The sequence below is a fragment of the Symphodus melops genome (assembly GCF_947650265.1).
Source record: "Symphodus melops genome assembly, chromosome: 19".
In the NCBI taxonomy this organism is placed as follows: Eukaryota; Metazoa; Chordata; class Actinopteri; order Labriformes; family Labridae; genus Symphodus; species Symphodus melops.
In genome coordinates this window covers 20226935-20240990 of record NC_136709.1, presented here as the reverse complement: position 1 = coordinate 20240990, position 14056 = coordinate 20226935, and the positions used below count along the sequence as shown (strand labels likewise).

Sequence of the window (14056 nt, the reverse complement as noted above, 5' to 3'; positions counted from 1 at the left end):
ACCTCCATCTTTTTCAGGATCCATGGAAACTAATCGCTCTCTCTGGGAAGCTCACACGCCGTCAGTAACATACCAGACACATCCATCACTTTTGGTTGGTCAAGTTTGCTTTCAAATCAGACAGATCACTAAAAGAGCAGATTGAGTTTGGGCCCATGGAAACCAAAGACCTACGAGTGGATGGGTTTAAACACACAAAGTCTGATACCTGGGTTAGGGTAAACTTAACTTACTGTGAACTTCAGACACTAATGTCACCACCATTACTACTGCTTGTATTCTTTTAGCGCCTGATCTTAATCTACTATGAGAAATGTTTGGCTCAGGATCGATGTTGGGGCTTTTTATGCCTTTAATTCAGCAGGACAGCAGAGTAAGAAATCAGGGAGCGAGTGGAGAATGACACGCAGGACTGGAGCAGCAGCTCGGATTTAAACCACATAAAGGGTCAACTGGTCTCTGAATGTTTTCGTTTAATCAGCAGTAAGATTTGTGAAGAGGAAAAGCTCTGAACTTATTCTATTCTTGTTCGTACTTTTTGTATTGATGTCTAAAAAGAGCGAAAGCTGAGCTCGATTCTACGAAGGTTCTCGACCAAAGTCGAACCAATGGGCATGTATTTCTATATTTGATATTTAATCTAGTTAACATTGTCCTCTGGCCAAAAGTCAGAGGTCATTTATTGTAGACCATGGTGGAGACTGGCCTTTTTCCAAAGTCACAAATCCAATTGTTGGACACGAAATCAAATAATTTGAGGATTCTTCAGCAAAACAAGAAAACAGAATCAGATCTCAGTAAATTAAAAAGACAGATCCTTAAAGTGGTTTTTATTGTCCTGTAAAATCTAATTATGGCTGCTTCACCTTTCGTGAATGATTTGCAGAAATGTAAAGTGAAAGCAGCAAATTCATTTCAATCACACACTGCTGTTTGCCGCATAGTTTAGGGAATTATTGACATTTCGGTTAAGGAAACTTTTTCTTAATTAGCATGCAGAAATTCTTCAACTTTATCAGACGGAAGTGAGTGTTTAAAGTTGTAATCCCCCCCCCCCCGTGGACCAAGCTTCCCACCATCAGTAGGAACGCACATCATCTTAGTATTCAAGCTCACACTCCAGACTTTGCCGAGTGTAAAGTTACCTCCTCTCTCACACTTCATCACATCTTCATCTTCTTCTCATTATCCTCCTCTGCACTCTAATATTCATGGAGATTTCCCCGGTTACTGTCTGCTCTGGTCCGGCTTGGTGACACGCGAGTCCCTCTCGTCTTTGTGTTCCTTTGGAAAGCACTTGAGAGGTGTTTGTTGTTGTGTTTGTGCTTCTTTTGTTTACGTGGTGCGTGTGTTAATGATTTCCTCGAAAGGCCGATGGGCTCCTCGTATTCACTGGTTCATCTGCGTCACTTCGTTGCTCTGACGCTGAAAGCCTTTTCGCAGCTCAGTGACACTTTGATTTGACTTTCACAGCTTTTACTTAAGGAACAGAAACAGATTAGCTCTCTTTGTTTGGAAGGTGCTAGGAGACATTTATTACAATAAAATGTGATAATGGATTTCTTGCCTTCGCCCATTAAAGAGTGGTTTTCACCAAACGTGGGACTTCAGGGACTTTGGGGGGCTCTCCGGTTTGAATATTTAGGAGGTCCAAGCGCTCTGTCTGACAGCAGCGATTAATCTGGGGAGCCACTTGTGGAGGTCACGGGTCAAACGGCCTTCAACTGCGCTGCCAGCGGCTTGAGGCGGCAGACTTTTTGGCAGACCTCCGTGTCCATGGCAACCACTTAGAGCAGCAGGGAGTGGCTCCTGACGGCCAGTCAGGACACAGCGAGCGTGTTTAAATCACTCCCCGAGGTAAACAATGGGACCGTATGTAGAGGTCTCATAAAAAGACGATAAACAACCCCCATCACACACACACACACACACACACACACACACACACACACACACACACACACACACACACACACACACACACACACACACACACACACACACACACACACACACACACACACACACACACACACACACACACACACACACACACACACACACACACACACACACACACACACACACAATCTCAAAGTGCTACGAAATAAGAAAAGGTGATGAAGAGAGCAAGCAAAGAGGCTTCCTGTGTTTTTCACATCTTCAAACTACTTTGATTACAGCCTGGTTGAATGTGAATTAAAAGACATTAAGGATACAGTCAGGAAGTCGACACCTTCCACCTGTTCAGTCAGATCCACTGTGACTGTTTATCATGATCGTAGTTTCAGTCTTCTGTCACACTCCTGACAGCACCAACAAAACGACGCCGACACCCCTCGATAAACGCCTTCGCTCTTAAAGTTGAGACGACCGTGTGACCCAGAAGAATCGAACGGTGAAACAAGCTAAAAACATGGATGACAGACCATGAAAGAAAAGAGGCTCACATGTGTGATCTGAGCGTTTGTGTGTCCTGAAGCTGGCAGAAGCGTTTCTAGGCGAGGACTTTGGTCAGGTGCCTGCTGGCTTATGGTCACACTGTCGTGGCTTACTGGGACAGACTGGGGGCTACTTACTATTATTAGTAACACAGTGTGTTCATCCACAGATGGAGAGTCAATATGTCTGCTATGGAAAAAGCTTTTTTTTTTTTTGTGCTAACTCACCACTCCTCAGTCTGCTCTATCAGCTCTAACCATCACATCCGTCTCTAAATTCACCTTTAAAAAAAAAAAAGACTTTGATCGTTTATGAACTTTTACTTCCAGATCTTAAATCTCCTTAAAGCTGAACTCAACATGTTCTGTAGTTTTCCATATTGTACGATACGATAAGTTAGGGAACGGTCAGATACAATAGGACCCGACAAAGTGCAGTACGGTACAATTTGACCCCATACAGTGATTCTGCCATAATAGATGCTAAAAAGTCGTACAAAGATAAATCCTGATATTGTATAAAGTAATGAATATGGAAGTACAGAGTTAATGTATTGATTCCCCTCTTTTCATGCTTCGTCCTCTGACTTCTTTTCACAGCTTCGTTTCTGTTTCTTCTTCTTCTTTTATCGTTCTCTCCTGTTCGCCTCACTGTGACGAGTCATGACGTGGTGACGCCGGGAGTCAAATGTGCAGAGTCATGTCTTGTTCCCAACGGTGTATAAAGTTTCTGCTTTAACGGAGCTGAAGGAATCACCTACACCTTTCTCCTTCTCTCTTCAATGAGCAGCACTTTAATATCAACTTCACCAAGTCTGAACTCTGTAACAAAAGATCTGAATAGCATCTTGCCACAGTTACATCATCGGCCTGTCAGGTCTTTGTGTTTTTCAGACTCTCTCTCTCTCCGTTTGTTGCCTCTCTTCTCCTTCTTGACTTCAAAGATCAAAGTTCTTGTGTTTGTGTTTGTTAAGAGCTCCTTCACGTCTGCGTCGAGGTCGCAGCATCTCTTCTCCTCTGACACCATTCCTCTCTCCGACTGCTCTCTTCCCTCTTAAGTGTCTTTACAAAGCTCCTCGTGTTTCTCCTGCCTCCGACACCTCTGCAGAGCTCGGGTCAGCTCTTCACTGTTCATGCACAACGCTGTGAATGGATTCCTAACTCAAGGACATTTATATCACAGCAGCTCCTCTCACATGAAGCTCTGAGCCAGAGTTAGAAAATCTTCAACTCGACTGTAAAAATAGATGAAAATGAAATCAGGACGGATCATTATGAACATCTTTTATTTTACCAAACGACACCCACAGAGCAGGACGAGCACTCCCCATTCTTCAACGTTATGAAAGCACATTTCATTCAGCCGTCTTTAGGCGCTCGCTCCTCTGCAGCATTCTGCAACAATCAGTTAGTAAATGGATCGAATCCATCATAGACAGACATCAAAGATCACATTAGCTGCAGGATCAATCGCTTTGTTCTGAAAACTCTCCGTCAGGTTTCAAGAGTCCGCTCATAATCATTAAATCATACAGAGAAGAAGAAACGATTATCTGCCCTGACTGGTAAGAGAAATGTTCCAAACACGGAGCAGCAGGGACTGAAAGATGGCTCTGTGATGCATGTGGACATTTTAACTAAACGCAGTAAGATGAGTAACACGTCGGGTTGCAGCTCTGGATCTTCACTCCATCTTCTGTCATTCTAACTCCATTTTCTTTCTCCTTTAAAGCCCTGACCGGACCCCTCCAACCCCCGAAACATCACCACCACCTCACCTTCGCTCGATCCTGCTGCATTCTCAGCTCCATGCGTACATTACAGCAGGGGGCTGGAAGGATGGATTCTGGCTTTAGTCAGAGTGAAACATTCGGCTCTTTGCGTTCACACAGAATCTCACTCGGAATATTTCAGGAGGTTTTGTTCAGGTGGGAACGCGCCAATAAAAAGGAGACCGAACTGCAGTTCTGAACGTCACAGCCTTGACATGTCTACAGAGCTGTAACAGCACGCTCCACTCGAGCTGTAAATCCCCGTTCAGTGTGTAGAAGTGTATGTAATTGCACCAAATGAAGCGTCTTCCAGCCGGCGATAAAGCAAAGACGCATCCCTGCTTCTCTTCTCGTCCTAACTTTCTGATTTCTGCTCGAGTCTGTTCGGGGTTTTTCGTCTTCACAGCCTCTTTCATCTATTTAATTCTGATCTGTGTTCTTTCATCTCTGTCACCCATGTTTCTCACTGGAGCGCAATCTTTCACCCAAGCGTCATAACGAGAGAAAAACTTTGATTCAACTTCATCCCTCTTTCGCCTCACTTGACCTTGAGCCACGCTCACGTCTGCAGCGCTTCACGACTCTCTGTTGGACGACTGTCCCGCCGCCCTCCTCCTCGACAGTAAACACAGGGTCACACGAGGACAGATACAGACGCTCCTTCACCTTCTGTGCTGCTTCTTCTTGGATATAACCTGCACTTTCCTGCAAAACAAACGCAATATTTTACCCCAGAAAGCACAAATCTAAATGTTCACCCTCTCATCTATTAATCTCAGCCTCCCTTCCTCCCGTCTGTCTCTCTGTCTCACTGTCTTTCCTTTGACTTGCTTCCTCCGTCTCACCCTCCTCCTCCTCTCATCCACTCGGCTGCGACTCTCTCTGTTAGGCTATCAGTCTCTGCCGGGCTTAGCAGCTCGTTCTTAATCAGCTTACTGCCAATGAGACTAAGCCTGAGCTGCAAAGGCGATTGAGGGAGGCCGTTTAGCCACTGGCTGACAACTGGCAATAGCTGGGGGGGGGGGGGGGGGGGGGGGGGGGTGTCAATAAAAGTTGGCGGGGAAGGGGAGTAAAATATAAAAATGAAACTAATATATCATCTCGGGTTTTAAGAGAGAGGAGACCGACTTGAGAGTGTAGATAAAGCGGGACAAAAGAGGGAGACTCTCCGTCTATCTCATAGTTCAGGCGTCTCTTCTCGAGGCTCCGGGGGGGAAAGTCTTCAGCTGCTAAGCTACGCTGCGGCTCTGTGGGGCCATGAACTACCACAATAGTATCAACTCTTTAAGTGTCAACATTTTCGCTTGCTGGCTGGGCTGTTTTTTTTTTCTCTCCGTGGCTAAGCCGTGGATAAAAATCGGGACGTTTTCCAAATGGCCCACTTTCCAGAGTTCCCCTCGAATAGCAGGCCTGGCTGCCCCATTAGTTACAGTGCGGGGCGCGCCGGAGAACAAAGGTTTGGCCGTTGGAAGCCGTTTTTGGATGGAAAAGGCTGCAGTGGGAAAGCTGCTGTCGCTGCTGTGAGCAGAGCCGGATATCCAGAATCAAAGAGGCGCTCTCGTCTCCCAGTGCTTCATGAAGTGGGATGGTCTCAAGCGCTTGGTGGGAAGATTATATGTAAACATCTATATGTGGAACCTAAACACCAAAACATAAATAAATGTGCGCTAACAGGCGACCGGCAGTGGATCAGGCCGTTAGCCTCTGGCAAGCACCGAATATATATATATATATATATGTGTATATAAGAGTGTTTTATTGGAATAACACAATCTTTTATCCGATGTAGCTCGAGTCAAAAGAGCAGCACAACCGAGTCCAGACAACCTGGAAGGAAAACAATAAAAACTCATGAAACAACATGAGCAGACTCGCATGTCAAAAACATGAACGGGAGGAAACGGATCCTGCCAAGGGAGTTATGAGCGTCCTTGAAGAAGGATCCCTCTTCTGTTGACTTCCCCGCAGAATCTCCCGTCATGTCATTCTGTGATAACACGAAGCGGTGCACAAATAATCCATTTCCCTAGAATCTGTAAGAGCTGAAGATCATGTTATGCAAGTCATGCTGAGGCTATTAGGGGATTTATAGCCGATCCATTTAAACAGCGTCGTGCAAACAAAACCTCCCTTCAGCCACATGTTTATATTCTCATCTCGTTTTGCACCATAAAGGCTCCAACTGTCTTTTTTTAATTAACAACAGACTTTCAACAAGTTGATGCAAACACAGAGCATCCAACGCCGCCCACATGACGACCATTTCTTCTTCTTTGTATTTCAGTATTTGGAAAAGTGCTTTATAAATAACATATTATTCATATTACTGAATGTTGCTGCTGGAGGGAGGGCGGGGCCATGACCCTCTATGTCTGTCTAGTTATCTGTCTGTTAACCTCCACCAACATCCAACGGCTCATTGGTCACAGTGTGCCGGTGGCGGGGGGGGGGGGGGGGGGGGGGGGGGGGGGGGGGGGGGGGGGGGGGGGGGGGGGGAGATCAGAGGCGTACAGGGAGGGGCAGAAAACCACAAACAAATTAGACACCCTCCTCTAACACAGCTGGTCGTCTAACAAGGAAAAACATCCTCTTCCATTGAGTGTGCAGGGCAGGAAAATATGATACAATCTGCACAGCCCCCCCCCCCTTTTCCCCTTCACTGCTGGTGGAGATTTAACTGGAGTCAGTTTTTCCTGTTTCTGTCGAGTTTCTTCAACACACGGCTGACTTTTTGACTTTCTCGTGACACCTGCTCTGACAGGCTGGAAAACCAAAAAGGGAAGTTTTTATATCCCCCCCCCCCCCCCCCCCCCCCCGTCCTCTGGCACAGCCTCCTAAAAGTGGTGGCAGAGGAAACATATGGCCAGAAAAGTGCTGATTCTCCATCTTCTACCTCAGCGCTGGCTTAGTCTGTGGCTCTGATTTACATTTCTGGAAAACCAACACAAACCAAAGTGGTCGCCTCGACATTTCTCCCTCTGAGGAAAAAAACAAATGCAGAAAGGAATTCTCCTTTTTTTTCGTCTTTTCTATTCTTTGTCCAAAAAAAGCTCTGGACTGGGACAAGTTCTCTAAAAAGAGACGAGGGAGGGCGGGGGAAGAAAAAAAAAACGCTGAATGGGAAAAGAACAGAGAGGCTCAAAAGGCAAGAGAGGGGAGGAAAAAATATCACTGGAGGGCAATTATCTGGGCTATTTCTGGAAGACTGCTTTTCCATCCTCCAGTGGGGACGAAGGGAACAGGGAGGGTCTGTTTGGCAGAGGAGGTGGAGGGTGCAGAGAAGGAGGGGAGGGGGTACTAAGAGAGAGAGAGAAAGGAGTGAATAAGTGCATGGGACGTCTGAACCTGAAGACAGGTCAGGACAGCAAGTACAGTGGGACACTGAAGGGTCCAGTTAGTAAGAATACAGAGGGAGGAAGGAAGGGAGGGAGGGAGGTGAAATGGAGTGACGTAAAGACACAAAGACGAGATAAGGGAAGAACAGGCGCCAAGAGGAAAGAGGAGGAAGCGTTGGAAGTCTTCATCACAGAGCGAGCAGAACCGGTTCTGTACAAACGTGAACAAACAAACACACAACTGCAGCTGTGCAAACTAGAATACGTTTCCAGTCCATACTAGGTTTCATTTCTAAACTCCTCTCGACTCGTGTTGTTGTTGGACAGACGGCAGGTCGCTGATCTTCTCCTGAGACGACGTCGGGCTGCTACAACGCCGCCGTGTTTGACCATGAAAACACGTCAGACTGTTGTCAGGTGAAAAAACCCCGTCGTCTCTGAATCAGCAGTGAGGTATCCCCTTGAAAAGATTAAACTGATAAAAAGCAGCTACTGACAGCGGGGCCACATTATTTGCTTAAAGTTCGGGTTGTTGCTGAAGTCCAGCGACACATCGGTGAGTTTTTAGATAGAAGATTCCCGACACGATGTCTCAAGATTCACTGGAGTTCAATCATCTGATTTTCAGTTTTAAACAAAGAAGTTTCCAGAATGAAGAATGATCAAATCCAGAACGATGGGATTCAAATCTTAATCTGATATATTGAAATCAATATTAGAAGTTTTGGTTCTTATTAAAGTCGTTTTGCATTGAATCCTCTGAATTGAAGAGAATCTTGCTCCGGTGAAGAGACGCTCAGATGTTTGTGTAAGCAGCAAAGTAAGATGTCAGCCGAGTGGGGTGAGTTGTAATAGTTACAAGTTCTCCCCTCGCTGCTCTCTTGTTTACTCAAAGTGGTCTCATCAAACTCTCTGCTCTGTCGTCACACCAATTTAACAGCTCGTTTTCAAGTCTCGGGATCAAACTTGTCTGAGCGAAGTGAGGCAAATTTACAGCATGTTTGGTAAAGAGCAAACACTCCAGTCAGTGGAGAGATCAAGAGCAAAGATGAAAGAGACAAAACAGGGAGGAGGAGGAGGAGGAGGGGGGGGGGGGAAACAGAGAGACGACAAGAAAGGCAAAGAACTCGTTAGTGAAGTTGCAAAAAGCCCAAAGCGAGCGCAGACCTGACGGTGCGGAGCGATACAACGGGCCTGTAGCTGCTGCTCAAGGCTTTTAACTGCGAGACACGACGAGGGTGGGAGAAGTAGACGAGAGGAAGAGGACAGGCGGAGGAGGAGGAGGAGAGACAGGGAGAAGAAGCGGGAGATGCAGTTAAAAAAAAGAAACACAAAGTGGGTAATAAAGTGAGAGGAAATGAAAAGTGGATCTTCAGAGAGAGAGAGAGAGTGCAAATCTCCACCAGCAAACCCTGGAGTGGAGCACTGGGAGCACTGGGAGGCCGGAGGAGGAACCGAGAGAGGGAGCAGCACAATGCCTCAGTGTGGCCCCTCAGCGAGGCCTCGGAACAAGGCACAATGGCTGCACTGTCAGCAGGCCTTCTCCTGCACTCTCATAGGTCTCCCTGACACCAGGCCTCTCCCCTTTTTCAACAACCAGCACAACAACCTTTTCAAGGGCCGGAGTAACGGTCTGCTCCTCCACGGCCGGGCTGAAAGAGACCATTCTGCGCTCTCTAACGGTCCCTGTTAGAGAGGCGTTTTTGTCTTCTTTCTGATTTTTTCCCCCATTCCAGCGCCGTGTTTGACATGCTCGGAGAGAATGGGAGATTATCACCACGTTGTTACCCGGCGAGGCCGCGGGGCATTTTTCTCCTCGCTAATGGCTTGTGGGTAGAGCGAGTGAAAACTGGGAAACCACAGGGGTTGAAAACATTGTTGTGCATTCAACGGGACAAAGTGCAGAGTTCAGCGGTTTCTGGATAAATTGATGGAGCAGCGGCTTTCCATTCAGGAAGTGAATGAAAAATGAAAGAACATGCGGGATGAATGATTCACAACTGAGAGTCCCATCAATGATTCATTGATAAACAGGAATGGGCTTTAAAAAATTCAATCAGGTCAAAACACTTCAGGAAAGAGCGTCCATTCTTAAAAACAGCAGACGGGGCTTTGTGCCATTGAAGACTCTCTTGAAAGAGATCAGAACCAAAACATGAAACTGGAGACGCTCTTTCATTCATGGAGCATGTCGGCAGAGATTTGTCTGACAGCAGCAGCTATTAGCCAACTGGAGCAGCTCAAATCTGGCAAACCCCTCAGCTCTGCTGGAGTCCACTGTTGTTAAGGCATTGGTGTCATCCCGGCATCAAACCTCTGCCTTTGATAAATACAAGGAAGACGCCTCTATGCCGAGCGAGTGCAAATCCTGAGAGCTGCGTCAAGTCTTCATGTCAAAGCTCAGCATAACACAGGACGCCATGGTAACGCCATGGTAACGGATTCTGTAGCCTTTGTGGTTTCATACGTTTAAAGTCCGACTAACTTTGTATCCATCTGGGATCCAAAACTATCATTTCATATCGCCATGTGACAGAACGCCGTTACAAGGACCGACCAGGAAACAGATTACAGATGGATTAGGTCAACAGAAGTTGATTACTTGAACGCTCGACAGTTTAACTGAAGAAGAAGCACGATGATCATCATATAGTTCAATAAAACCATCCAGCGTCAATCAGCCGACTGGACGACCTTTCATGACCTTTGTTCTCTCGCCAGCACTGATTTTGCATAATTCTCTCACCACATCTGTCTGACTTTTTATTCATTGAAGCCGTTTATGGGAACAAGTTCGATGCAGTAATTGTATTTTCAGGTTCATTATTATTCATCATAGTTCAAAGATCCAAGTTCCCTCTAAGAGAGTGTGTGCCAGCTTCCCCGTGCTGAAGATGACCTCTGACGTCCCCGTGGGGGGGGGGCGTGAACAAAAAGGCAATTTCCCCAGGACGATCAATGAAGCGTCACATTAGCGTCCTCTAAATGGGACGTCCTGTAACATGTCATCTGTGTCATCCATCATCTTGTCAGAGTAGGCGTGTGGGTTTCTTCCTCTCCTGAGATCAGGGCTCTTCATTGATCCAACCAACATGTCCGCTTTCACACTCGTTTCAGAGACGGAGATTTTTTTACTTTGCGTTTTTCTTTTTTCAGTTTACGTTTTTAGCCTTTCGTCTTTTTTTGTGTTTCTTTTCTTTGCACTCCTCTAAAGCTGTTTTAGTCAAGAACAAAGCAGCTTTAGGGGAGTGCAAGGGGACGAGTCGTCCGTGTAAACACAGCCGGCGGGACTCGAGCTTCTTCCTCCCTGCTGTCAGAGACACATTTACAGACGATGGGAATGTGTCGCACATCCTTCCTTTAACAGGGTTTAATCTTTTATACACATTTGTCTTTGTTTGCTTTTCAGATTCTTTTTGTTTCGTCGTCTCTAAATGTCCGTGTTTTTATTCTTTCTGTTCTTCAGTTGTTTCATAACACGATCATCCAATGACTAGTTGGCTGCATGCAAAATGAAATATTACGATGGGAACACAAAATTACAAACCAACACAATCTCATGCTTAAAGACCCGAGTGCAGGACGAGCCAGAAATCGAACCACAAACCGTGAGAATAATCAACTAAGTGAGCCACAAAATAACCCTCCCATAATCCAGCATAAATGATCCTGCGTTTGGCAGCAGTTTGCTCGGAGAGGCTTCAACATGTTTCCATAACATCTTATCCTCTCTTTTGTACACAAAGACTTTAAAGCTGTTTGTCTGTAATTCGTTTGTCTTTCCCTCGTCATGTGTAGAAACGAGACTTTTAGAAATCATCTTAATAAGAAACGACTCACAGCTGTGATCAATTATAAATTAGCAAGAAATAAGCAGACGTATCAAACCCCAGTGCAGACGGCTAAATAACAAACTGTCTCAGAGCTTAGGACAGGACTGCAACCAGCAGAAGGAGGAGTCTGCTATTAGACTCCGACATGGCTTCATGATGGTACCTAAAAACCAATATTAACCGAAAAGGGATTTAAAAACAGAGCCATAGAAAACCAATTTCCACAAACAGCAAACAAACCGGGAAAAAAGCCCTTCAGCTTTTCTCCTTGCTGCAGAAAACCCATTAAATGTGTGTGAAAGGCTCGGTGTGGATCACTTCTGTGAATGCATGTTGTGAAAGAGAGGGGAGAGAGCAGCAGCCAGAGACAAATCCTGGCAGAGAAGCTGCATCTCTGAGGGGAAAAAAAAAAAGAAAATCCCAAAAGAGCAGGGAAGCAGAAAACCTCCACAAAACTGAACATCTGCGCTCCTGTCGCAGGTGATTCTTTGAGACGACGGGAGAAGTGCCGCCTCATCGTCGGGGTGTGAAGCCGCCGTCACCGCCACGTGCCAGTAAAGAAGACGGATAGATTTGACCCTGGTGGCAGAGGAGGAACGTCTGGTGTTGCATCAGACGTGTGCAAACACTCCTTATTCCATCTCATCTTTTTCAATCCAGCATCTGCTGTTTGCACTGGGGATTATTTAACCGTTTGAGGGACTGGGAAGCCCCGGAATAATTAAATACGGATTTATGTACTTTGGTTGTTGTTTATCAGGGGCCCACTGGTGGTTACCATTACAGGTATTAACAAGAGAAGGGAAGAACAGTCATTATCAGATCAAAATCAAAAGAAATAAAGATATTTGTTCTTAAATCCATCCTGGCAGTAAGAGACACTTTTAAGGCTCGTATGACGGATGGTATTTTTTAAAGAGTTCATGTTTACGTACTATGAATCAGAGCTGTTTAATTAGCTCTAAACACACAGGAACCTTTAACAACACAGACATTAGATGTAAAGAGGAGGAAACGAGCTGTGCCAGGTTTTAATTGGGAAACTCACATGAAAGGACTGGAAGCAGTACTGAATTAAAAAAAGAGACGTCGAAAGCCTTTAATGTATGCAGAGTGAGAAATCTGATAAATTGTGCGATTGTGATGGAGAATCCAAGTTTGAACATGAAAAACCAAAGATGTGGAGGGATGAAGAAGTGAGCTTGTAAGACCTGTGCAGGCGCGCTGCATTAAGCTCAATGCTAAATTAGCTGCTTCTATAACTATGCTGAAACATTTAGTCACTAAATGTCTTCTCAGGTCTTGAATTGCAAATTTGGTCCTAATCATCACGAGCATGAATCCTCCTGTTTGTTGTGTTTTTATACTTAATCTGAGGCTGTTGACGACCTGTAAAGTTAAACAGCAGCAGCACACTTTCCCTCGGGATCAATAAAGTATCTATCTATCTATCTATCTATCTATCTATCTATCTATCTATCACACATCCATACAAACACTCACACTATTAAATGTCACAACTGTGAAACACCTACTGCACCCTCTCTCTCTCTCTCTTTTATTTTGAGGTTAAGTGCTGTGCATTTTATTCTGCGCTCCCACTTTCCCTGAACTCTTTTGCTGTGAAATTGTTCACTGAAATGAAAGAGGACAGTCGCTTCCAAGAATGACTTCAGAAACCTCCACAAAAGAACACAAACCTGTTTTGTTTAACAGACTGATTGTGGCAAAAAAAGAGTCTTTACTCCATAAGTTGTTCCTTCTGTCTTACGTTCAGTTTTGTCGTAGATGAAGCTGAATTTGCTCTTCAGTCTAAAATTAACCCAAATACAAACATCAGAGTCATCAGTAGTGTTAAGTTTGCCCCAGTGTATGGAGGCCTGGATCGGACCTGTGGCTCCAATCCTGCAGAGTCATTCCCCTCTCTCTCTCTTTCTCTCGCCCCTGTTTATGACTCTATCCACTGTCCTGTTGCTACAATAAAACAATAAAAAGCCCCCTTTACTCGTATGAAACCCTGCCTTGCACCCACCTTTTCCCCAGCGTGCTGAGTGGCGTGCTGAGGCTGAGATGAGCTGGAGGTTTGCGGTGTCGCGGGGTCAGCTTCACAGTGGTAGGTTCCTTCTTCGGGGACTCGGCCACACGAGCCGGGCTGGCGCCAGGCTTGATGTTCAGGTCCTTCAGCACGTCGTAGTTGATCTTGGTGGAGATCTTTTTCTGCTCCAGCATCTTCTCGATGGCTTCGTCTGCAGTGTTGGCTCGGATCGGGGCCCGCTTCCTGTTAGGTCCTCTGGGCTGATGAGAAGAGTCATAAAAAAGAAATGTTTATAAATGTGACTGATATCACGAGGGTAGTATTTGATTGTTTTTTAGCTTGTTGAGTTGCTCGATGTCATAAATAAATGAGTTGACGGCACCATCCAAATAAACTCCAATTGTTCTCCGCAGAATTGTTTTTCCTCATATTAAATCATAAAGTTTCCACATGGGGAACTTTTGCCCTCTAAAAAAAAAATATGTCTGAGTAATTTCAGGGACATCTCTGCGGGCACATTTACAGCTGAACACATTCTCCTAATCAGCAATTTATCTCAATTAATGACAGCAGATTGGGGTCGTCACCCACTTCCAGTTTTCCCATGTTCACCTTGACCTCCATCCAATCCACGGCTACG

General features: G+C 45.4%; 1 protein-coding gene across 2 annotated transcripts in view; it reads right to left on the bottom strand.

The window, feature by feature from the left end:
* brf1a (BRF1 general transcription factor IIIB subunit a) overlaps positions 1-14056 on the bottom strand; it is an 81610-nt gene that overhangs the window by 17203 nt on the left and 50351 nt on the right. For both annotated transcript variants that reach the window (XR_013781332.1, XM_079369778.1), the window contains exon 16: positions 13414-13676. Coding sequence is in view for 1 of the 2 variants with exons in the window: in XM_079369778.1 (XP_079225904.1) it covers positions 13414-13676 (263 nt within the window). In the remaining variant the exon portion in view is untranslated. The remainder of the gene's footprint in view (positions 1-13413; positions 13677-14056) is intronic.